The 25,296-nt window shown below is 43.9% G+C and overlaps 2 protein-coding genes across 2 annotated transcripts in view; one reads left to right on the forward strand and one right to left on the reverse strand.

Annotated features, from left to right (window-relative positions):
* TTC39A (tetratricopeptide repeat domain 39A) overlaps positions 1–3,623 on the forward strand; it is a 29,994-nt gene extending 26,371 nt beyond the window's left edge. The window contains exons 16-18 of the mRNA XM_010182681.1: positions 124–238; positions 931–1,047; positions 3,503–3,623. Coding sequence (XP_010180983.1) covers positions 124–238; positions 931–1,047; positions 3,503–3,623 — 353 coding nt within the window. The remainder of the gene's footprint in view (positions 1–123; positions 239–930; positions 1,048–3,502) is intronic.
* An 8,328-nt stretch (positions 3,624–11,951) lies between these two features.
* Positions 11,952–24,635, reverse strand: RNF11 (ring finger protein 11). The gene is made up of 3 exons (XM_010182682.1): positions 24,366–24,635; positions 13,744–13,913; positions 11,952–13,168 (listed from the first exon to the last, which is right to left on the reverse strand). The coding sequence occupies exons 1-3, from the start codon at positions 24,633–24,635 to the stop codon at positions 12,997–12,999; spliced, it is 612 nt and encodes a 203-aa protein (XP_010180984.1). The 3' UTR covers positions 11,952–12,996.
* Between the last annotated feature and the right edge of the window lie 661 nt (positions 24,636–25,296).

Raw genomic sequence — 25,296 nt, forward strand, 5'->3', positions numbered from 1 at the left:
GTTGATATATGAAAAGGCTGATGGGTGATTGTCTCTGCATTAAATGAACTAAATTGACCAGTTAGTTCCCACTGTCCTGTGTTTGAGTAAATGGATTGTCCTCACATTTACTTTGTCTTGCAGCTACAGAATTGCTAGCAGATGACCAGTGCGTGATAAAACTGTTAAAGGGCTTGTGCCTCAAGCATTTGGGCAAGATATCAGAAGCAGAGGACCATTTTAATTACATCTATTTAAAGTAAGTTTTCATACCCGGCATATAGGCAAGCTCTTGAATTTCTGTGTAACTATTCATTTCAAATAAGAGGAGATACAACCATCATATGAATAGAAGAGAGAGGACTGCAGTTCCTTCAGTATTTATTTCAGTTGTTTTGATATTAAGGAACTGCCATTTTAACTGCTGATGGTGTTAGCCATTTGTGGAAGAACAATTCAAAATCCGCTCTTTTTACTGAGATGCTCTCCTCTTTGGGAACTATAGGTAAGTAAATTTTTTGAGATACTGCTTCCCTTTTTTTGCCCCCTTCCTCTTATCAGTCATGAAGAGGCTGTACCCCAAATGCAGTCTGCAGAGACAGGGGCAGTATGATTATACTTGGAACTTGTGTACATCATGCAATGAATGGCATCTCTTTCTGCCAGTTCACATGGATAGAGCTTATAATATTGTCATCTTTTCTAATACTTGCCTGATAAGAAAGGCCATGTTTTGTAATCCTGAGCAGTAACATACTGGGTAGGATGGTTACGTAAAATATGCATTTAGTAACCTGGAAGATAGCTTTGGATTGAGGACATGACACGTTGTAATAGAGATTGATTGCTCTTTCTGATCTTAGCTAATCTATTTATTTGTGTTTGGAGCTGTTAAATAAGGGAAGAAATATATCATTTTAAGATCTTGAGGCTATTTCTTTTCCAATGCAGTGAAAAGAAGATAAAATATGACCATTATCTAATTCCAAATGCCTTGCTGGAGCTGGCGCTACTGTATCTAGACCAGGATAGAAGAGAAGAAGCAATAAAACTACTGGAAAGAGCAAAGTAAGCAAATGAAAAGCCTGTGCTGGTGTCTGATGTGTCAGTATGGTATTTTACCGATTCGCAGGACGCAGAAACGTTTCATTAATATAATGCAAAGTTGTTCTTTAGTTCTTTCAGCGGAAGCACACGTGCCTTAGCTTTGGTTTGGACCCTTCTAGTGGTAGACATCATCTGATTGTTCAGTCTGTGATTTACCCATCCATTCTGATAAGAGGAAAAAAAAATTAAAAATGTTAATGTCTAAAGCTTCCATAAGAAATATGTGTAACAAAATGGAATAATCTTTGTAGTTTATTTTCTTATTCATAAAAGATGCATTGCATTAAACCAGAGCTCTGTGTTATGGCTAAAATAGCATTACTCAAATTGATGGCTAGCAGTGCTGTTTTCTTTCCTTGATTTACAATTAAGATAATGCATCAGGTTGCATTTAGGACCTTTGTATTGTTTCATCTGCATCTGAAAGGCAACTGAAACACCTGTTTTTAGTATTTGGTGTGATTGATTTTTCTAGCAAAGTAGGTTTATCAGGAATAGTTGGTCTTGATCATGTATGTTCTTTATTATAAAATTAACAGAATAAGTTGTTTTTTCCTCTGTCTGAGCCTTTACTTTTCTCCTGAGCCAAATTTTCTCACAGGGGGAGAGAATCTGAACCAAACAACCCTTGCTCTCCTCGGGCATCCTGCAGCAGGGCAGTTCATCTCTGCCTGCATCCTGAGCGACTCCAGATGTCTGCATTTCTCTAAGTGCAGTCACGCCAGTCACTGCCGCAGGTGTTAGCAGCTACAAAAGTGGTGTCTGGCCCTGTTTCAGAGAGGTCAGATACAGTTCTTGTGTTGAGCTTTTGTCCAAGTCAGTCCACTGTGCAAGACAGAGTGGTGAATCAGCCTACCAGAGACTATGCCAAAGGCCTGTCAACACTAAAGTTAAAATACTGAAATTCTTAATCTCCTGTGCTTGTGAGCCTTGTTCTCTGTGGACTCGCTGGAAGACATTCAGAAGAGCAAACATTAGCAAAACTTAATGGAGTTTCAGTTGGTTTTACATTCCTCAAAGCACACCTCTCCTCCTGTCCCCCTTTCCTTTGCTCAAACCTCTCTTAAGAAGAGATCTAGAAATTAATGATTTGGGGCTTCTTGTTCCATCGGGTACTTCTGCCGTTCGCTGCTCAGCCATTCGCCTTTCCCCTGGTGGCTCTGTGTGGCTCAGGTTGCAGGCTCCCTTGAGAAGTGGTGTTTGGCTTAAAGACGAGCACCAGCAGGCAGCAGCTCTTAAAAATTAGTTGTTATCCAGTGTGTGAAAAGCTCAGGACTTGCTATGTTAAAAGAACTCATGAAAACTGTAATGATATGCAAAAAAAACTTCACCACAAAGCCCCCCATTGCTTTGGTCTTTACATTTCTACTTGCAGCCTTTACACTGCATGAAGATGCTCAGGGTTCTGAGCTTTCAGCTCAAAATGCTGGATGTCTTTGCAGCCGGTAGAGGGAGAACGAGGTGTCCGTGGTGGGTTTCGGGAGCACAGCATTGTGTTTGCAGTTGGCAGGATGCAGAGGAGCTGGGCTTGTGCACGATGCTCCATTTGCTTGACCTAAATCCACACGCTGCTGCTGGCTCGAGTGTTTCAGCTTTGGGAGAAAGAGTGGAACGAGATGATAAAACAGTTTTGGCTTGGTCATGCATGGAAATATTTCTGTTTGTATTACCATTAGCTACAAGCAAGAATATCTGCTTACTGATGAGAAATACAGGATCTGCATGACAAAATGAAAGAAAAAACTCCCAGGAGTTTCAGACCAGCATACAACACAACCCAGTCACCTCCTTGTCTCGTTCAGCCTCTTGGGCGTTGCATACATAAAAGTTTAAGCTGGGGTAGGATGGGTGTGGGTTTGCTTGTCTCACAGAGAGACTGCCATAGTGACAGATACCATGCTTCCGCGGTTGACTTGAACTACGCGTTTTGAACTGAAATGCTTTTACGGTATGCAGACTGCTTCATACCTAATGTCATGTTTCTGTAAAGATGACAAATACCTTCTGAAAGAAAATTAGCATGGTCTAATCCTCTTTGGTATCTGGATTCTGTATCCATCCTGCAAAAGCTAACATGTTAATTCCTATTAAGTAGAATCTGCACTTTCTATGTGGTCCTAGAGGCAAAATTTCTTTTTTTACAGAAGCTTTTCCATGAAAATACAGATTTTTTTATTGTTTAAACTGTTTCTGTAACTCTTGAGAGCATGGCATAGCTCCTGGAGACGACAGGCAGATGACACTGCCCAGTCAGCCGCCTGAGGTTTGTGCCAGTCCTTCCCCGGACTGGCGAACTGCTCCTGGGAAGCTGATCCCGAGCCTCGTGTGTACCCGCTTTGTGGTGTTTATGTAGAATGTTTTTTATATATATATATATTTACATCTATTCATCAGAGCGGATCTGCTTTTGTTTTAGACAAAACTACAAGAATTACTCCATGGAAACAAGAACACATTTCAGAATTCAAGCTGCCCTGGACCAGGCCAAATCCGCCCCAGAAAATGGAATGGAGTCAGGAGCCTCAGCATTGTTGTAACTTCTTTTTCTTTGATGCCCTGTTTGTTGCAAACTTGGTGCAGAAAATTACAGACACTTTAGAATTATGTTTCCTTCTCTTTCAAGTGAGTGAGGAACCAAATAATTTAAAATTTTAAAGGTGATGCATAAAACATTAATCTAGTGTAATAACATGGCAAAAAACCTCTCAAACCAACCATAAGCCTGAGAAATACTGTTTTTCCAACAGTGGCTTTTTGAATACTTACATCTGTGCAATTCATTTTTCAATCGTGTGCCTTTTTTCCTTGCGTTCATGACATTAACTAAGCGAGCTCCACCATAAAGGGGAACGATTGAAACAAAACCAAAAACCAAACAACAAACAACATGGTTTGAAGTTTGTGTCACATTTAAAGCACAAATCCTTAAGAAACAGCACTGTTGCTCTGGCTGCAGAGCAATAGAGAGTTACTGACAGTCAATTCATTCTTAAAGCAGCTAAGGTTGTTAGGTTTGCTTAATTTTGTCTGCGTTTAAAGAGGTCGTGTGGCCACGTTTCCTGTGTTAAAAAGTAGGGGTTGGAGCAGGCTCTTGGCACAGTGCTCTGCTTTTCGCCAAGGAGAGCCCTTTATCGTTCTGTTCTTTATTGATCTTTTGGGGGAATTTCTGTGTAAGGGGCTTAGAGCAAAGAGCGAGCTCTGCTTTCCAGTGCTGTCTGCCATAGAATTGTTGCTTTTCTGCAAAACTGGTGATGTCAGACATAGCACATATTTGACCTGCATTTACCGTTCTCCAGGCTAGCTCCAGGGTTGTATGCCTGTGGTTTTTTGGGGCACACTTCTACCTCCCTTTTGAAAGAGCTTCTTCCCCGTTGACCCATTGGACGTCTGACAGCCCTTTTTCTCCAATGGAGATGCTTGTCAGGAAGATTCGTATCTCTGTACCTCACAGTGAATATTCTTTCTAAAGTGATTGTTCCCAGCAGAAGAGAAAATTGACAGTTCATAGCTCTTTTACCTCCTCTGAGGAAATGCCGTTGTTTTATAATTGCAAATTAATGTTCAAGGAGACAGAACCACCTGTTCCTCAACACGGAGAGCTTGCATTGTCTCAAAAATAGACACCCTTTATAATAAAGTCTTCCCAAGTTAAAATCCTAAACGAAGAATACATTTTTTAAAGTGGCACTCTCAGATTAATTCAGTTGAGATAAATTTCTCAGTTCAGATAAAATTCAGTATAAACAGTTATGCTGTTTACATATTGTATATCAAAACTTAAGTGTACAAATTCAGTTATTTGTATAGAATAAAAAAAGTTTCTTGTTCTATTTTGTGCATATAACGCCTCTTCTTCCAGTTGTGTCCTTTTTCAGATATTTTGGCAGTCTTAGCAACTTTTAGGCAAGCAATGCCCTGAAAATTAACATGAATTGTACTTTGCAGAAAGTGAACAATCCTTGTGACTGTAGATTCATCTTCCAAGGCCACTGAAACACTCTCTGAAATTTCACCCACAGCCGAGTTTCACCTGCTCTTAGATGCCTTGCACAAAGGACACTGTGCAATATGCAGTCAACTTCCCTCAGTCTTTGCAGTCATCTTGGGGTTGTTCTTCCATCGTGTCTCCAGGATGGTAAATGGCTTCATCAGTCTGGAGTCCCAAGTACCGTGGGTTAGGGAAAGCACTACTGCTGTGAGTTCTCAGACAGCTTCAATGTTCACCTACCAGAAAATAGCAGCTGCTCTAATGGAATCGCAAATCAAGGGTTTTCAGCATAGCTTAAGGTTCAGGAACATAAGTACTGCTTCAGATGGACACAGTCAACTCCTCATTGGCAGGAGCAGCGCTTCCTTCTGCTTTCAAATACGCGCCGTCTGACCAGCGCTAGAGAAACACACTCACTGTACGAGGCTTCAGCCAGCAGCTACTGTCGGCTCTTCTCAGTCCTCAGCAAAGCCAGAGAAGGTAACCAAAGGCAAACCAGTAACTCAGAGAGCAGAAAAGAGTTTTCTGCACTTGGTGGGACCTTTATCATAGACCTTACAAACTGTGTTTTTTATATATATATATATATATGGTAAGTGGTTTCCTGCCAGTAGCTGAGGAGAGGTAGAAATTAATACTCAGTTTCCTGGGTGTCTGCAGCGATTGCCATGGTGTGCCCCATGTGAATATTTGTATGCCATCTGAAAGTGGTGGCCGGGAAGGGAAAAGCAGTAAAGAGAACACCACTTCTGTTGTTGGATTTGATCTGTGGAATCCAACTAAACTGAAGGGAGGATATGGGCTGAAAAGCCAGCAGCTTCTACTGAGGTGTAACTTCATCAACACCCAGCTCCTACAGATAATACAAGATGAGATAGGCTGTTGGATGACGAACGGTGGGCTGAAGCTGAACCTGTTCACAGGTTTTCTCGATGATCAGAAGAGATTTTGATGAAGTCACAAACATCATACAACTGCTGTTATTTGGAAACACCCATTTATGATGGCTCAACTAAACCAGGAGCATAGGAACACGCTTTGATTTGTTACTGATACACAGTTCTGTTATGATCTACTGTTAATGCGTTCTGCGGTGGTTGGTTTAAAGGCTCCTGTTCTGACAGCGTCCTCGCCTCAGGTTGTTTACACTGCAGTGATGCAGCATTTAAAACTTTGCTTAGGAAACTTCACCTTTTATAAAATACAGCAGCATAGAACAGGATCATATAAAATATTTCCTCCCATTTTACACTGGTTTTGGCATTAAATCCTATATTAAGTTGAGTGCCTGAGTGTTTTTAGCTGATCTATGGCCTGGGTCCAAGACTACTGGAAGATCATGGGATGATGGCTTTGACAGCTTGTGTACCTCAGCCCAACAGAAGCACCACATAATGCTCCTCGGTGTGAAACAAGGCTTTCCTAGAGGTCAGTCTGAGTGCAAAAGGCACTCCCAAGAGCTTACATACAACACCCTGCACCTCCAGTTCCACCTGCAAGATGCATTTCTTCACCTTCTCAAGCATAAAAACTACAGCAGCAAAGCAAATGTGTATGAAATGACCAAAACAATGCGTTCCGCACAGTTCCTCTCTGGGAGGAAGAGGAGAAGATAAGAGGTGAGTCATGTTGTTTGCTGCTGCACAGGAAAATGGGTAATGGTTGGCAACGTCTCTGATGAGCGAGATCAGAAAACCTCAACAGACTAGAAGTGAACTTGCTGCTTCTCTCATTATATTCTGCAGATACCTTTTTGTGATCGATTACATGCAACGTGTCTATTGGCAAGTATTGTCACTGAATGATTTATCATAAGATATGTTGTAAAGATGCTGTCTAGGTTTGCTTCAGGTGTTTGAGAAGATACAAGTACTACCCTTTAAAAACATGTCCAGTAAATCCCTGTCGCTGGGATTTATGAACAGCAACAGAGCTAATAAATACAAATTCTGCATGGTGTTTGCTCCAAATCCAACAGAGTTTCTGTAGGACTGGGCTGTGTTCCATTATTTTCTGGGCTTTTTAAATCTCTGGACCTACTTGGTTTCATTGCTGGCTAAACATAGGCAAAATGTTTATTCAGAATTACGTATTGCATTGAATTCTACTTGCTTTATCTCTCCTTGCCTGTTCTACAGAAAATACAAAACACAGCAGTCACAACCCCCCACACGCTCCCTTTATGGGCTGCTTCGCTTAAAAAAAAGAGAAAAATAAAAGTACGTTTTCCTGGTGTTAGTCAAGTGCTGTAACAACAGTGTGGGCTCTGTGGCTGAGAAGCAACGTAGCAGTGCGGTGAGAAAGAGGAGATAAGTAAAAGCTGTGATATCCTGGCCGGTTTTCACCTCTTGCTGCTCCTGTTGTGCCACGGGGGGTGGAGGCAAGGGACGACTTCTTGGCGCTGGAGCTGTGTGGGACGCTGGTCTGCAGAGCTGGAGCCACAGGGGCAAGCGTGGTGGTGACCGTGTCATGGGTGCAGTTTTAGGGTGAGCTGGTGTTAATGTGTGAAGTGGAGCTGTTCCTGACATTTTGGTGAAGGTGGTGGTGTGAGAGGCCTGAGGACTGCCCCTGCTCCTACCCGAAAATGCAGAGTAAGAACTTGATCTCCAAGGGTTTGCAGAGCAGTGAATCGCTCCAGGGAGGCGAAGCAGTGTTTAACTCAGCAGATACAGTATATGGATCATGTTCAGGGTCCTCTTCATCTGGGCACAGTACCCGGCACCGCTGTCATCGCTACCAAGGTTACGCAGCCTCTGTGGGCAGCTGCAGAGTTTTTTTAGAAGCAGCAGCGGAGCCAGTTGCAGTTTGGGAATTTGTTTTGGTTGTCGTTCTTGCGGCTCATGGAGACCTGGGTCTGGGGTCAGGTTTCTGTTCTGTGGTGCTGGGCTCATCACTGATGAAAATAATTCCAAAAACTGGAGGACTCTGATGCACAGTGCCTTTGATACGTGTCTAGTTGAAGTGTGTGAGCTGTCCCCTCCCACACGTGTATATACAGATACAAACAAAAAAAAAGTCAGTTTATGTATATGCAGACCCACCAGAAGCAGGCTCTGCAGGCAGAGCTTTTTGATGTTATCAGAACTGTTTGAACTGTTAGATTCAACACAAAAAACCCGAAGTGAAATACAGGAAGGAGAAGCTTTTGACACCTTTTCAGATGATGGCTGAGGAGAATGCAGGGAGGTGAAGGGCCCTTACCAATAGGTTGTGTGGGATCATAAAGGAAAAGGAGTGTGAATGTATGGCCTTTTACAGGGAGAAACCCCAGAACAAATGAGCAATCCAGCGAGAGCCCTCACCAAAGCAGATTTAGGCAGGAGCGCTGAAGGGCAGCAGGTAATTTTTACTCTGGAATAGCAGAGCTCTGCCTCAGTGGGACGGCCCCATCCTGCTCAGGAAAAGGTTTTGGAGTGATTCCTTTTTTTCCCCTTGAATTTCTGCCTTGTCTGCCTCCCTCAATCTGCTTCCCCAGTGTGAATTCTTGATTAGACAGGCAGCTACCATGAATGTGGCACAAGGATAGGAAAAGATACTAAAAAAGGTGGAAGTTTGTCTGACTTTGTGCAGCGAGAACCCTGGCAAAAGTGCCTCGAGAGCGAGAGCAGGGCCTGCTGTGGCCAGGAGATGCCTGGTGGCAGCTGGGGCATGGAGCGTGTGCAGGAGATTGAGCGCTCGCTGCTGTTGAAATGCCTTTTTTAAAACAGACAGATATTTTGTAGGGTTTGGTGCTGCAGTGAATAGCTTTATGAAGTTATTTCTAGCCATTTTCCAACTGGGAGGACACAGGTTTGGGGGCTTTTTGTTTGTGGCTCGGTTGGTCCCCTCTTGGTAAGGCCAAACCTCTGTGCTGACAGGAACATGGACTGGCATTTTCACAGTTACTATTTTCATTAAATAGATTCCTCTCTGCAGCTTCTACTTAGCCAAGTGTCTGTGCAGAGTGGATAGTCTAATAAATTAGTTGCTAGCATGCAAATACAGCTGGTTCTTCTGCTTAAATCAAAAAGATGCTTTTGCAGAGTATCTGGACTGTTCTTTTTATCAGAAGGCATTAACTTGGCATTTCATACCAGGAATTCCAAAGCCCCTAACGCTTATCCCAGAACAGGTTTAAATGCAAGATAATCTGCAAGGGATGGTTAGCATAAATTATATTTTTCACAGTTAAATGCAATATAAAAGGAAAAGTTAATCCTTGAAGGTAATTTTTATTCTAGGTATTAAGAGTGTTCTTCTGAACTGATTTTTATTAATGTTTTTTTATAGGTTATCAACTCGTATGTTTTTAATAAAAATGTGGTATCTGTCATAAGCTGTGTTTGTAATCACCTAGCATCCACTTTATTTCTAAGTCCTTTTTAATCCAGGATTTAACTGAGAAGCCACGTATGTTTGGTTTTCACCATCTTGTTATTTATTTCTCTGACTCAGAAGAATTTGCGTCTTCACCACCATTGCACAAGGACAGGAAATGTCTGAGTCTTGAAACTGTGGCAGCTTAAGTTCAGGTATTTCATAATCCCTCATCCTAGAATGGGCACTGCCACCACAGCCTTACAAACAGGCACTGCCTTTCAGCCCTGCACGACAGTGGGAGCTTGGAGACCCTGATGTGGTTGAAGCCCTTCATAAAGGAATTCTGGTTTTTCTGTTTTTATACAAATTTTATAATTCTGAGATTTACGTAAGAAGGATTATCATCCTTAGACATAAAAATGATTAAAATGGTTATTCCAGTAGCATGCAAGAAATTTTAAGCATAAAGGTCTTTATAAAGTTGAGCATTACTTGTCATTGCATCTCTTTTGCCTCAGATTTGTGGGAATTTTTTCTTCTGTTCTGTGAGACAAAAAATCCATTTCCTACCATAATCTGCAGCTGTAATTTATCTGCTTCCCTGCTTCACCTCCCTACCTGCTTTGGTTCCGCGGCACTTCAGTCTGTCAGCAGGCTACCAGGTTGCTGGGAGAGGCTGCAGTGTCTGGCAGTGATGTGGGAGGTGTGGACTTCCACCCTCAGGGTCTTTTGGCTCACTGGTGGCCGAAATGGCAGAGGATGGAGCCTGATGTTCCACTGGGCCGTTCCGGGGCTGTGCCAGGGCTGTTTTCCCAGTTAAGTTCTACAGTACAAACAGCGGTGTTGCACTGAATGTTTTCAACCATACTCTACAGCCCTACAGAACACCTGAAAGCAGCACTTCTTGATGACTGTTGATGCACCTACAGACTTGGTTACTTACACACAGTAGCTGGGAGAGTATTTTGTTTTTGTCTTCAAATGGCTTTGCAGATTTTACTATGGGCCTGTCCAGCCTGAACCATATAGCCCTGGCCTAAGATGGGGTGAGGGCTGAACACGTCCAGAGGGGTAAGAGCCAGCCCTTCCCCTTACCCAGCTGCAGGAGACCAGGTCAGCAAACAGCTCTGCTGCAAGTGGGCTGATACGGCTGAAGTGTCAGTAATTGGTTTGTTAGATGCCTCCGAGACAGGAGGCAAACACTATCCATCTTGCAGATGGTAGAATTACGACAGACCTGGTTTCACAACTGTAGCTAAAACTGAGGTTACACGTTACTTTGCATCAAATTCAGACCAATTACTTCTTTGAAGTAGAAATCATCCAGAACAGCACTGCACCTAAAAACTTGAAAAATCATTTAATTTATTTGTTATATTTACACATTTGTCTTTAAGCTAAAATGTTAATGTTTTTGTGTAGTCAACTGGTTTTAGCCCTCTGCACCTTTTTGCTATTTAACAAATACTTTAATAAAAGCAGTTTTTTCCCTTAGTCTGGTAAGTATATCAGAGTTAAAAGTTCAACTACACAAAGTGCCGAGGAAAAGCATTCAGCTCAGTAATCAGTCACTTCATATTTCTTTCAAATCTTTCTTCATCAAATCTTGTAATAAATAAAGACTAACACCAACATGACAACGCTGTTTTTTTAAAATTGTTCATTTGCCAGTTTTAACACGATAAAGAAAATAAATGAATACTTAATGTGGACATTGTTTTACCAAAAAGAAAAAAAAAACCTCACAAAAAAAACCCCTCACCCCAAAACAACCAGACAAAAAAGAGGACATAAAGGAACGTACATGGAATGATGAACAACGATATTGCACAACTTCAGTTCTCTCTCAGAATTTGATCCATGTCATTAGGTGTGTATGAATTCAGCAAAAACCTGTGTCCAGATAAACGGGCAGCGATTTGAGTGACTCTAGAGCTGGAGACCGCGCTCGCTTCCTTCTGACCGCTACCTGGAGCTCTTTGCTAAGAGAGCAGGGATAATAAATAAATCAGTATGTTCACCCTGCATTTTGCTGACCAACCCTTCAAAAATGATCCATAAACTGCACAATTCTATGTTGTAAATACACTTAAGTCTTCAAAGTACTTGGGTCTTTAAACACAACCTGTTACCTCAAGCACTCAAACTATATATGAAAAACAATCAAGAGCGATCCCCGATTTGTTGTGGTTGAGATTGCATCTCGTTTTGCAAGACCAGGACTTCTCAATGTATCTGCATTGTGTTGAATGTAGAAAAGTCAGAGTAGGGTAACATTAAGGAGGAAAAACAAAACCAAAACCCCATGCAAAGTGGACAGGAGGTCTTTACAGCTACGATCGTGGGTAGACCATGTCTCAACAAGCGCATCCTGTTGCTACAGAAATCGGTCCTTATGTCATTCTGGCTCGAGCAGCACTGCTTTCCCCTTCGACTGCCAGGATGACACCCTGCGTTTGGATAACGTTTCCACTGATGTGCAGAACAAAGTACGGTTTTTCTCCCATCGGATTTCCTACCTGCTTGGTGGACCGATGTGTCAGCCAACAGGGCTTAACAGATACATTTAATACAGGAGACTGAGATACAGTATGTTTATTCTTAACTTCTGATAACCTAAGAACTACAAGAACGAGAGATGCAGTATCCATTTGCTGTGATCCAAGACAACCTTTTTTAGGGAGGAAAAAAAAAAGGCAGAATAAGTGATCAATGCTAACACTCCATTAGCTCCAAATACTGTCTTTTCAGTCAAGGTAGCTTAACTATTTCTTGTCCACCTGGCCCACTTTTAACCTGATCAAAGTGAAGGTGACAAAGGACTGCTGTTTCATCAAAACCGAAGCAAGTTTTAAAAACCATGAAAGCATGATTTCACTGTAGGGCTTGTTTCGTATCTTCATGTTCCGCATCACTTGTGGAAAAGGGATAATGCATCTCGGTTTGCTTACAAGCTAGGAGATAATTCTGAAGTCTGCATATTCCTAACTTCAAACAAAATATAGCACTTTTAACAGGTTATAAATAAACTGGTTTTCAAGCATAGAGCCAGCCCAACAATAACAATACACTATTAAAAAGACCTAAGGCAATGAATTCCATCTCCAATGGAAAAAAAAGAAAAGAAAAAAAAAGAACTGTGCAAACAAGCTTGAAACTATTTCTTTGTGCCAGTGTTATAAAATGTAGATTTCAATAAAGCCTTGACCCAAATGCCAGGACTTGTAAAAAGAATCAGAACAAAACTGGTTATTTTATTTAGGAAAAAAATACTCTTACCTTGCTGCTAATAAAATTGGATACACGCAGTTTAAACATTTACAGTTGCTGTAACACTTTACACAATTCCTATATATGGGTGTAAGAACAAACATTAAAAAGACAATGGTGGGTCAAGGCTTTACATTAAAAATAACAACCTACTTTTTCTATAGTCTCTAAAATACTATGTTTTTTCCAATATTTGCAGCCATTCAGGAATACTTTTTTATTTATTTATTAGGAAACGTATACTTTGTGCATGACCTTAGTTCCTAATTCCTGGCTCTTTGGGCTGAATGACAGAAGGATCAAACCCATGGAAGTGGATGGTCTCCTCAAAGGTCGAGTGGAGAAACCCTGGCTCAGTTAGTCTCGTATGAGGAAAGCAGTGCTGCATCCACTGGCTCCATGCAGGATGGGCAGGTAAAGGATCGCATCAACCAGTCATCTATACAGTCCAGGTGGTAAATGTGCATGCACGGCAGAAATCGGATAGGGTCCCCGTAAACAAAGTCCATCATACAAATGACACATCTGGGGGGGGAAAAGAAATCATAGAAATAGTTAAGCTGCTGTTACCACACTGGAAAAGAAAAGTAGTGTAGTAGTTGCCCTTGGGTATGAGTCAAACAAACTTACCGGACCTGTCCATACTGTGAGGAGCCCTCAGCTCTGTCAGCGTGGGCTCCACCAAGCACTACGTAATTTTTTTGGTGTTTACTTTGCAGTATGTGCCCCCAGTTACAGTGTTAAGCAAGGGCAAGAAGCCTCCTGCAGACACGGTGGGGGCAGCAGAGCAGGGTGCATAGGATTAAAAATGGTAAAAGGGAGCCATAACGGTGAGGAAGTAACATGGAACTACTTCCTCATGAGGAGAGGATAAAGAGGAAAAAACCTGTAAGGCCACAATTTGCGTGGATCAGGAAAGTAAGATTCACCTGTAACAGGAAAACAAGGCTAAAGGAAAGAGCCTCCTGCACGGTCATTTTTTTAAGAAAGCTACATCAAATCACACTCCCTGAAAGCAAGGCAACAACAGAAAACAAGAGGACAAGAGGTTTCCCAGGGCAGTACCATAAAGCTGGTTCAGCTGGGTGTCTGTAACTTACTCTCTGATCTTCTTCTCGGAGCCGTCTCGCCCAGGATCATAGACGCCCTTCGGCAGATGCTGAATAAGGCCTATCCTCTGCGCGATTCGGATCTGCTCCTCCTCCGTCAGCTGCGTTGCCAGCCGAGTCTGGCTCGGAGTTGGGTGATACACGGGAACAGGGACCTGCTCCTAAAATTAATAGTATTTCTGTTAAAAAAAAGCCACAGCAACTTTCCAAGCATTTTGTAGCACAGCACAGGCAATGCATTTCACTTCTCTCTTAGTCCTACGTTTGTACGATCTCCCACTCCTATCTTGCGATTTTGGGGCTACAATTCTGTTGAGAATGGGACAAAGAATGGAGGCCAGTATCCTCAGCACGGAGCTGTTCATGGGTGTTCTCTGCAAAAGCTTTTTATCTCCAGGAATCGCTCATAAGATACTGAACTGAACAATGTAAGAGCTAAGGGAAGTGCCCCCGGTATTTACAACAAAAAGCAGGGTTTTTTTTTATGTTTAGGAAGAATTGCTTGCAAAGATGAGGACAGTGCCTATTCTGGAGAACTCGAGAGAAGAAGGTTTTGTTGGTTCTATAATAACTAAGATTTACGTGAACTGTTCTGGGCCACACACACTCCAATCCAGAACTGCAGATTTAATTCTTGTCTTTAAAAATGTCACCTGGACAATAAAAAGAAAAGTAAGTACTAAAAGTTTCGCATTTGTTCTCATACATTAATATGATGTTACAAGTTCTCCCAAGCGGGACTTGAACTGCTGTAAGCTTTAAGTGGACTTCCCATACAAAACCAGGCAACTTTAGGCATTATGCAGTCCTTCCTCTGCCATGTTCTCAGAAGCTGCTTTTGAATAGTAATGAATTTTAGATCAGATATTTTCACTAACAGTAATATTATCATGGTACTTATTTTAAAAGCACTTATTGGACATAAATACCAATTTTGACCAGGAGATACGATTAGAAAAGTATTAGCCATAGATCTGCTGTTAAGAGGGAGAAGATTTCTCGCAATAGGCCTATTTTAGTGGTGCTTCTTAATCAGCAAGAAAAAAATTCAACTTATGGATGTGTTCTGAAAATAAACCTGGAGCATCAGGGACACAATAGCATCGACTCCTCTGTTTGAAAAATGCAAAACCTGGTGTTTCAGAGGACAAAACAAGGCGAGTCAGGAGCGCATGCAGCTGCACCGCAGGATGCGCTGATGCGGCACACGTCCCCTCTGAAAAATGTTCCCACTGCCAAACGCCCCCTCTCTCATCACTGATACAGGGGAGACGTGGGCTTCTGCTGTCTGTGACAGAGCAACCACCTCCCAGAATGCATCCTTACACAGAATGGACCACTGTGGGCATTTCCAGACATGAAAACCTGTAAACCCTGATAGAGCGATGCTGCTTTCGGCGCTAGGAAGCACGGCAGGCAAAAGACAACGAGGACCCTTGGGGGGCTAGAGGGGAGCAGCCCCAGGGGCACCAGGGGTGCCTGGCAGCAGAAGTCCTCGCTTACCAGAAACAGTAACCAAAACCAAAAGTTTGCCTGGCAATTCTCCTAACACAGCGCTACCACTTGCAATGTGGCTGTGGGGTAAAACTGAGGCTGCTCTTAGTTCAGTCTCCCTCTGATTTCCTAGCAGAGCTCAGAGCAGTTATGAGGAGGTTCAAAAGATGAAATGCCAACGGTTCAGTAAGTTTGACTGATTTCCTGACTACTCTAAACTGTATCTCACAGAATTACACATTTCTCCTAGATCAGCTGCCTTTTAGTAGTTTAAATTATCTAAAGTATTCTCTAATCACTGTTTGGGTAGGGAAAAGCCCCAGCTGCAGCAAGGGCTGACCTGTCAGATAGAACAGTACTCATGAAGTGGCTCTGCAACCTTTGGTGCCAGCAAAATAAAGCACTTTTTTCCCCTCCCAAATGCTGCAGACCCTCTGCAAGGAACACATCAGCTCAAGGCAGAGCCTGGTCCTGGTTTCACGTTTCAAGAGCTTAACACCACAAACTATCAGTAACTTCCCCCCCCCCAGGCCCTTGCTATACTTCTTTGGGCAGATGATTAAATCAGTAGCAGAAGACATTACTGCTAGCTTCTTTATTTTTTACAAAGATGTGCAGAACAGTATTTGGAGAGGGATGCCCCCTCCTTCCCGTCTTAGGCAAAAAAAGAGGAGCAGAATAACCAACCCCATGCAGGGCACAGGCTGGTGCCAGTACGGGCAGGAGGAGAGGGGGGTACTGGATTTAGTTCAAAACCGTGATAATGTAGCAATACAAGGAAAGGCACAAACAAGAGGAAAAAAGATCCAAGAAATGCTCAAAATGTCCAAAAGAAGCAGTGACAACCGATGGTGAATGCCTATAGCAGAACAGCAAACTGATCATCTCAGCAGAAAGCACACAGCACAAGGAAACCACAGCTCAATAGGATCTGCTGTGAGCTAAACTATTACACTCGGACACCTGACATGAGAAGCTGGTCACGCTGTTCAACTCATGACTGCTTTGGTTAAGTTTCAGACAGTAAATTAGCACAACTTTTAAGTGTGTAATAGGCCAAACAAGACCAAAACCTCATTCATTTGCTCTGGTCTTTTACAGGTGCTGAGGGACTGCGTCCTTGGGGAACCCATTTCTGCGTTACTGCAGCATCCCCCTCCCGTGGGTGTCCTCTTCCCTGCAGAGACCCAAAAAAACAGGGCCTGATGGACCCCCTGTCCCCTTCCCATGGCAAACGCACAAATGCTTTCCTGCACTGTATGGAAAAACCCCTCCTTTTGGCCTCCTGGCTCAGGTTCCCTCCCCACAGAGCCACCACCCTGTGCCATGTGTCTGCCATGGCCCATTAAGGCACGAATTTATAGTTGCCACCTGTGGCTTCTACAGTTTCACATACGGGACACGAACCTCTAGTCAGAGGAGTAACTCCGGGTGAAAATGGTGCTGTCTTTCACCATGACACCTTCGTACTTGTGAATATAAAAAAATAGGGCTGGTGTGGCTGCCAAGCTGTTGTGCAAAATGCATACATTGCACTACTGTAAATTAAACCAGGTGACTGCTCAAAACCCTTGATACGGTGCACTCCCTTAACACCGTGTCTGGCGGCACTTCAATCTCACCTCCCAATTGCTATTAAAAGCCTGCCCAAACTGAGCCAGCAGTGCACGGGGTACAAACACACCCGTAAAATGGAAGAACACAGCCGCACGCGTTGCAGAGTCAAATTACAGGGGACACCAGCAACGACCTGTTCAAACCATCCCTCTCCTCCAACAGATAAAAAGCAAAGGTGTTTCACAGAATCACAGCATGGTGGGGGCTGGAAGGGCCCTCGAAAGCTCCCCCAGTCCAACCCCTGCCAGAGCAGGATCACCAGAGCAGTCACACAGGAACACGGCCAGGGCTTTGGGTGTCTCCACACAAGGAGACTCCACAACCTCTCTGGGCAGCCTGGGCCATGCTCTCCCACCCTCACACTCACAAAGTTTGGCCTCATGTTCAGCTTGAACCTCCTGTGCTCCAGCTTGGGACCACTGCCCCTTGTCCTGGCATTGGCCATCCCAGAGCAGAGCCTGGCTCCTTCCTCCTGACACTGCCCTTTCCAAATGGATCCCCAGGAATGAGGGCACCCCTCAGTCTCCTCTGCTCCAAGCTCAAGAGCCCCAGCTCCCTCAGCCGCTCCTCAGCAGGAGATGCTCCACTCCCTCCATCATCTCTGTGGCCCTGCTGGACTCTTTCAAGCAGTTCCTGTCCTTCTGGAGCTGAGGGCCCAGCACTGGACACAACATTGCAGCTGTGGTGTGAGCAGGGCAGAGGAGAGGGGCAGGAGAACCTCTCTGCCCTACAACCACCCCTTCTGATACACCCCAGGATGGCGTTGGCCTTCTTGGGCACAAAGGCACCTTTATGATTTATCACCCTCTTGCAAATCTGTCACTTTGTAATGGCCACTTTTATCAACCCACATTAAGGCAACGTCCCGCTGACTCCAGCGTGGATACTCAAGGGTGACAGCGTGAGGATCTGAGTCTTCAGTCAACTTACATTTGTAGCTAGAGGCCTCCTGACATATATATATAAAAAAATATATAAAAGACTGCATTACCCAAGTAATTATTATCTTACTCCAAAGAAGAGCATGAATTTATTGCTCTGGTGTCTCACTTTTCCCTTATCTACCATGGAAAATGTTTTTGCAGGCAAAATTATGAAATACTCAACTTCTAGCCAAAGTCCGTGTTATTTATCATTCGATAAAGATGTCAGGCATTTCAAAGTGAAATAAAATTTCATGTTAACTCTATTTCTCCATGCAAAAAAAACCCCAATGATTTAAAAGCCCTAAACAAATAATCAAAACCACATATTAGTGTCAAGCGATGAAAGAAAAATAACTTTCTGGCACTTAATTTGCTTTAAACAATTATTTTCTTCCCCATATGAATTTAGTAACGATGAGACATCTCAGATGGCCGCAGTCCTGCAGATATATAACTTTTTTCTTGCTGACAAATTTGGTGGCATCAGCAAACATTTCCCTGGCTTTCTGCGCACAGATTTGTTCCTGGTGTTTATTCAGCCCTTAAATACCAGCATTAATTTAGGCTGGAGGGCTACAGCAGGGTTTGTGTCTCCATCTCACCCTGGCTCCTCCTCTTTTTTGGGGAAAAAAGAAATTAATAAAGGGCATCTGGAGTTCTGCACTATTCACTTCTAATGAAAATAAACATTTTCACACGTGGCTTGAAAGGCCCAGAGCGGTGTTCCTGCACGCAGGTTTGCTTTGGGCTCCTGCCTAGAAAAGGAGCTTTCATCAAGCACGATTTGTAGTTTGAAGTTTCCTCATCAATGCAACTTACCTCGGTTACTTATGCTGCCGTAAATCTGCTTTTCTCTTGTTTTACAGCATTTCCATCTTGTTTTTGTGAGTGCAATGAATTTGTAATGCTTGGAAACCAGGTCAGTGATAGATCAGAAACTCTTAATCCCTGGATAAAGATTATGCTAAGATCCCTCCACGCCACATATCAGCTGTACGTTATCAGGGCTGTCGTTTGGTTGGTTTTAATAACTGCACCAACACGCACAAATTATGCTTTCAGGAAGGTCAAAGATGAATAATTCGTAATATCTAATGGTTACAGAGGTTGAAGCTTCACTGCTGTCCCCAAAATCCTGCCCACAGCCCCTGGCTTCCCACAGCTGACCTCTCTGCTCAGTTTCCACCTCCAAGTTTTCTTCCCTATCCAACGCTGCGCTCTCAATGTGTCTCACTCTGGGATATTTATTTGCATTTCAACCCCAGATCAACAGCATATCTGTTAATTCAGTCAGACAAAGGAGGCAAATATCTTTCTAGCTATGTTTATCCTAAGTCTTTTTTACATTTTTCTAAATACCAGTAGGAATAGCGCTTACACTCCTCATGGCTGCCGCTCGATTAATTAATGCAAGTATAACAGTTCAATGTGAATTTCCCCAGCCATTCCCACAGCTCTTTTTTTGATGTGCAAATGTCTTTCATGAAACCTGCTCTCTGAAAGCAGCTGCACGGGTTCACATGCGCTCTCCTGCTCGCCAGCCCTCAAACGCCGATCCGAAAAGCGGCCACGGCCTTTCTGCAGCTCAGGCGGCCCCGCAGCGCCGCTGCTGTCACCACAGACACGTCTTGGAGCCTCGCTGCTTCCTGGGTTTCTCACCTCTCAGGTGAGATGCTTAGCAGGATGCCTAAATAACTCATCCAGACATGAACAACTTCAGTTTACAGAAGTAAAGCCAAGAGGTAAGGAATAAAAATAATCATGCTTTTGGGTTGTGGGTTTTTTTTTGCAAAATTCCCACTGAGTTTTATGAAATCTTCTCTTCTCACTACTTTATTACTCATAAGGAACTCGCTGGGATGAGGGTCTAGGGCCTTTTCTGTGAATGCTATTCTGATGGTGGTAAAAAGACTCAAACTCCATCAGTATGCGAATACAGATTCTGAAATAACATCCTCCCCCAAGACATATTAATGTGAAACCACTCGCCATTATAATGTGCGTTATATGACAACTACAGCTTACTTTAATAATCCTTACAATATTACGAGCAGCCTGCCAACTATAAAAGCCTTTTTCTGCCATATAGAAGAGAACAGCTCATTTATAGAGCTGAATACCAGCTGCTATCAAACATCATGTCATGAAATCACTACCCAATCTTTTATATCCCCATTTCCAGGTAGCCAGTCAGTATAAATAACCGCAACAGCTGAATGTTTCGGCTAAAAAGTTATTTTGGATGAAAAATCCCCTCCTCTCTCCTCTCCCATTTTGGAAGGGAGCACACAGGAGGAGCTGCTCTGGCACAAGTTGGAGTGTAAAGCACAAGTTTTCCTTGCAGACCCCATGCACTTAACAGAAATACAGTCAGAAAAGAGATTAAACATTAAATTAACACCATATTATGCAAAACTGATCCTTTACAAAATTTCCAAGCATGCCAAAGACTGATTCCCTTTGTTTACGCAAGAAGTGTGAAGACCCAAATAGTTCTCTCTCAACAAGTAATACTACATTTCAAACCGGATTCATTGCACTGCTGTTAATTACATGCTCACCTTCCAAACGTGGTTCTGAGTCCTTGCCTTTCTCAGGATTTCCACATTCCCCCCTAGGAGACTCATCACATAGTTTAAATTTTGAATGCACGCTTGATTCTGCCGGAACTTGAAGGCCAATAAATGTATACCTCATTTTTAGGATTTATTAAGGTATTCTTCTGCTAACTTGTGTTCAGGTTTGTACATGCTTCCCACCAGGGTGCTCGTAAGGGAGGATTAATACGAATTCCGGCAGTGTGGGAACTGGGCACTGCAGAAATGGTCAGTAACTAATGTAACACCAGACCAAGAAAACAGTCTGCAACCCGGGAGAGGAACCTGCAGGATCTGCGGCATTTCTCCAGCTGCTAACACCAGGGAAGCAGCAACACCCGGGCTGAGTCATCCCTCACTTCAGAGGGAGGTGTTTTTTGGCGAAATCCACAGTGGTTCTGCAGTGACAGTGTAGCCTCAGTTAAGCTATTACTGAAACTGTAAAATTGTCCTTTGCATCTTCCACAATTATTCCACTGAAATTACCGAGAAATAAATTATCTGAAGAGTTGGAAAAGATAAGCAACCAGGAAAGAGAGCGAGTCCTGGCTGCCAACTCTTAAAATACCAACCTGAGCTCAGCTTTGCTACTGAAAATAGGGCTGGGGCAGAGAGAGGAGACACAACCGAGCTGCATGAACCCCTGCTGCTTTCCTGGACAGTGACAAGGGCCATCTGAGAAAGGGACTTTGTTTCCAAGCTTTGTACCTGTGCTGCCACTCAAAGAGCTGAGGGTGCCCCTTCCAGCCTGCCCAGTGCAAACCCAGCCTTCCCGGGCCGAGCATCACCTGCTGCTCTGCAGTCACCTGCTCCCAGATTTCACTAACCATCAGTGCAAACCTACGTACAAAAGATCAGCAAGGAGAACTTGCAGGGTAAAAGCCATAATTAAAAAGCACTAATTAATCCCTGGAAGCACAACCTCCTGACATGACCAGCCAGTCTGTACACTGCCAGGCTGCACAGCAGGTTTCTCTGACTCAAGGGCCATATCCTTGGGTACGGATCCACTGACTGAGTTCTTGTTTACCAGCTTCATGTTGGTTTTATCTGTTCTTACTCCTTTCTCCAGTGATCCCATCAAACATCAGGGTCCGAATTTCTTTAGGAAAGCGGATAACGTATACACCAACACATCCCAGATCTCTGGACAGCCCCACCGCCAGCTCCACTTACAGCATCAGAACAACTTCTGAGAGATAACGCAGTCCTCCCATTACAGCTTCTGGGATGTTTATTTTAATAGGTTATTTTTATATAAGGAGGGAAAAGATCCATAAACTATTTACAAAAAATCATGCTTTTCTGTCGAGTTGCTGCTGTGAGCAAAGCCAGGAAAGAACGGCTGCCCCTAAACATTAAATTAAGGACACTCGGGCACAAAATGCAGCCTCCAGAGACGCATCCACCCCAAGGACCACAAAGCAAAGCAGCTGGGTAAGGAGAAAATCCAGCAGAGGTGCCAGCAGTGGTGGTGGAAGAACAGCACGTGTACGCAGGCCATCCTACCCCAAAAGCAAACCACAACATCGGCATTAAACGTGCTGGTTCTCTCCCGCTCGTGCCAAGTGGTTCTCTCTGCCGAAACCCCTTCTTACGCCTGGCAAGCGCAGACAGTTATTACAGCGCTATGGCTATGTTAAACACAGCACTTGTGGTTCAGGCCAGATGGTTTCTGGAGAAATGAGGAGCAGATTTAACAAGTAAAACCCTGAAGTTTTTGGAAGAAGAAAACAGTCCTGGAGCAGAAGGGGCTGAAAACCAGTAAATTTCAGACTCTCTCCTCCACTGAAAGGTACAGAGTGAACCCACTGTGTCCCCTCCTCTAGCTGCTGTGGGACTGCTGGGTGCCAGGAAGCAAAATTAAAAAGGAACACTCCAAACACACAAATCCAGATCACGTGTTTTTTGGAGGCTGCATTCAAGCACAAGAGATGGGGGAAGCACGCTGGAGCTACGACGGAAAAGCTGACAGAGCGCTATCTGTCCACACTGAAATAGGAAATTCGTTCACACTTCCTTCAGACATGTATTTACTTTCTGGAAAGGGTAAGCATCAATCAGAGCAACTTGTTTTTAGTATAAATCAAAGGGATAACAGCTAAAAATGCAATGATTCCTCAGCCTGGGGAACACGGAAAGTCTGCAGGCAGCCTGGGCGCTCGATAAGCCAGGCCCAAAAAAGCTGGGAACAGGCAGCCAGGAGGAAGGTGCAGGAGTGCCCCTGAGGGGGACTCACGCCGACCCTGAAATTCTGACTCCAAACACTTAAAAAGAGAGCAAGCATGCTAAAATTTATCTTTTGGCAAGAATTAGGTCAGCTTGAAGGCAATTCAAAGAATGAAACAGCCCTTCCGAGTACTTCAGGAACAAGGTAGCAAAATTACAGAAATTGGCCCTAATTAGCCAAGAGGAAAGGCGGGGGTAAAGAGCCACAAGATGGAATAAACAAAAAAATGCACTAAAGACACAAGCAATCCATCAGGGGAGCACTGCTCAAGTATAAATACAGGCTGCACTGCCGTGTGTAAACAGACGTGTAGATGTGCATTTAAAGGCAGTAGTTTGAACTAATAAGGAACATAACAACACAGAGCAGAGAAATATTATGCATAACTAGGAAAGCACTTTAGAAAAAGTATACAGCGAGCACGACATCAAAGGATCAGAGAAATCAAGCGACGAATTATCTCATCTCCAGGCTCAGGGTATGGTGTTCAATGACACAGCAGGCATCCCCTTGGGCAAAGAGGTCCAGAACGCACCTCCACAGCCGTGCCTAAAGCACGTTTCAACACACATCCAAAACCATCTGAACGCAAGTCCTCGTGCACCAGGTTCCCAAAAGAGGGCTTCGATAGACACAACAGCCCCAGCTGGAACGAGAACATCACCCCCGCATACGGTGTCAGTTTAGCCTCAGATAAGAGGTAAGAGACAACAGAAACCAACGGGCAGCAGCAGCAGCTCTCTCAGATCATCTACCACCCCACGTATTGTCCTGCATGACGGCATCAAGCACTTTTCTGTAGCCACCCAGTTGTAAGCAAGCACTAAAAAGAGGTTTGAGAAGGGACACAGTTCTTTTTACAGAGATACAGCCTGTTAGCCAACTAAAATACAAAGACCTAGGAGAGGGCTTCTGCAAACCTTAACCAGGGACCTTCCCCTCAGCCAGGGAGCAGGTGAGTGGCTGAGGACGCAGAGCAAAGCAAGCCAAGCAGGAACCTGATGGAGAATTTTCCATCAGGCCCTTAGGTAAACTGGGACTCGGCAGAGCAGGACGCACACAGTGCAAATCTCTGCCAAACCACAGAGAAGGGAGAGAAAAGAGATTGCTCTGCTAAGGATGAACAACTTGGGGAGAAAAGTGGTAACAGCCCATATCCTATTGCAGAAGAGCTTCAAAAAGCAGACAGGGCTGGGGATGAGCTGGGTCTGTGTGACCACAAAGCAAAGCAAACCTGAAACAGAGTGGTGGTGTGGGGCACCTGCTTTAAGACCACGTCAGCGAAGCAGCCTAAGACAGCAGGGTTTGTTTCAGAAGTCAGGAACCTGCATCACACTCTACTTGATCATAACTTTGTACTCAATTTGAAGTATTTTAATTGCCTTTTTAACAAAACCATCCTCAATGACGAACGCTTGCTCAAGCAGGAAGCCGCCACACCTTGGCAGTCTGATGGTGCACTCACATCCACAGGCCTCTATTTTCTTAACGGCACCTGAACTCCTAACGCGAAGGGGATGCCCCCAAGGTCCAGGGACGTGACTCGAAGCCTCAGCCTAAGCAGCGCAGTGGGGGACTGGGCTGTGCAGAGGCGGCCAGGAGGCTTCTCGAGGCCAATTAAAAGATATAATCAACCATGTGTTTTGCAACAGCTTAACCACAGCTCGTTTTTAAGCATGTTTCTGCATTAACTTGCTAGAGAGCCACAGGCAGACAAAGCCTCACATGCGTGAGGGAAACACAAAATACCTGTTGTAGATTGGGGCACCCAAACGCAGCAGAGCCTCTCTGTGCAGCTGCCCTGGGTGGCACCGGCAGCGGCGAGGACATCCCCACTGTCCACACAGCCACCAGCTCCTCTTTCCGCCAGCTCCTGGGCAACCGATGGGGGGATTTCTGTGACTTCTTCCACATTTTGAAGCCAAAAATGGAAATGGGGGTTGAATCAGAGGGTACTTGCAGCACCCCAAACTGCTGGGCTGTACACAAGAGATTTCGACGCGGACTTGGGTGCCGCATGGCGCAGGCATGGTCACCTCTCCCAGGTGCAAGCTTGCTGCCATCTCCCCCTTGGGTGAGGATGAACGCACACAACAAAGGCGATTCGGCCATTTGTTTGGTGTCATTTGATAATTACTTCAATTATTTCAACTCTGAGCTAATGAGCTGCAGCAGTAAACAACCAGAGGCACCGATACAGGCTATCACCTCATCTCAGCCGGTCACTTATTAATCTTAAAGGGATGTCTCAGGTATTAATAATTATTACTAAATCTGTTGGTTTTGTGGTTTTTTTAGGGGTTTTCTGGTGTTTTTCTTGTTTCATTTTTTTAAAGCAGCTGGATGAGTTTTAAGGCACACTAAAGCCTGACAGAGCTCCCCTTTTCAATGCAGTGTTAGCAGTGAACGCAAGGGCAATGTTTCTATTTTCTCCAGTGAAGTCTTGCCCTCGCAAGCAGTGACTCTGCGTTTTTAGCTCACAGGGCACAAATCCAAGAGTGATCTCATGCAACCGTCAACCTCTTCTAACAGAAAAAAAGGCCTGTGCCAAGAACAGGTAGAAAAGTCATAAATAGCTCCCTCGGGAGTCAGTTATACAAGCTAAATATTTCCAGAATGGGTTTTTTCCTACTTATTTTAAAGCTTTCAATGCACAGAGACAGTTAAATGAGCATCTGGT

This window comes from Mesitornis unicolor, unplaced genomic scaffold (genome assembly GCF_000695765.1).
Source record: "Mesitornis unicolor isolate BGI_N332 unplaced genomic scaffold, ASM69576v1 scaffold2714, whole genome shotgun sequence".
Lineage (NCBI taxonomy): Eukaryota > Metazoa > Chordata > Aves > Mesitornithiformes > Mesitornithidae > Mesitornis > Mesitornis unicolor.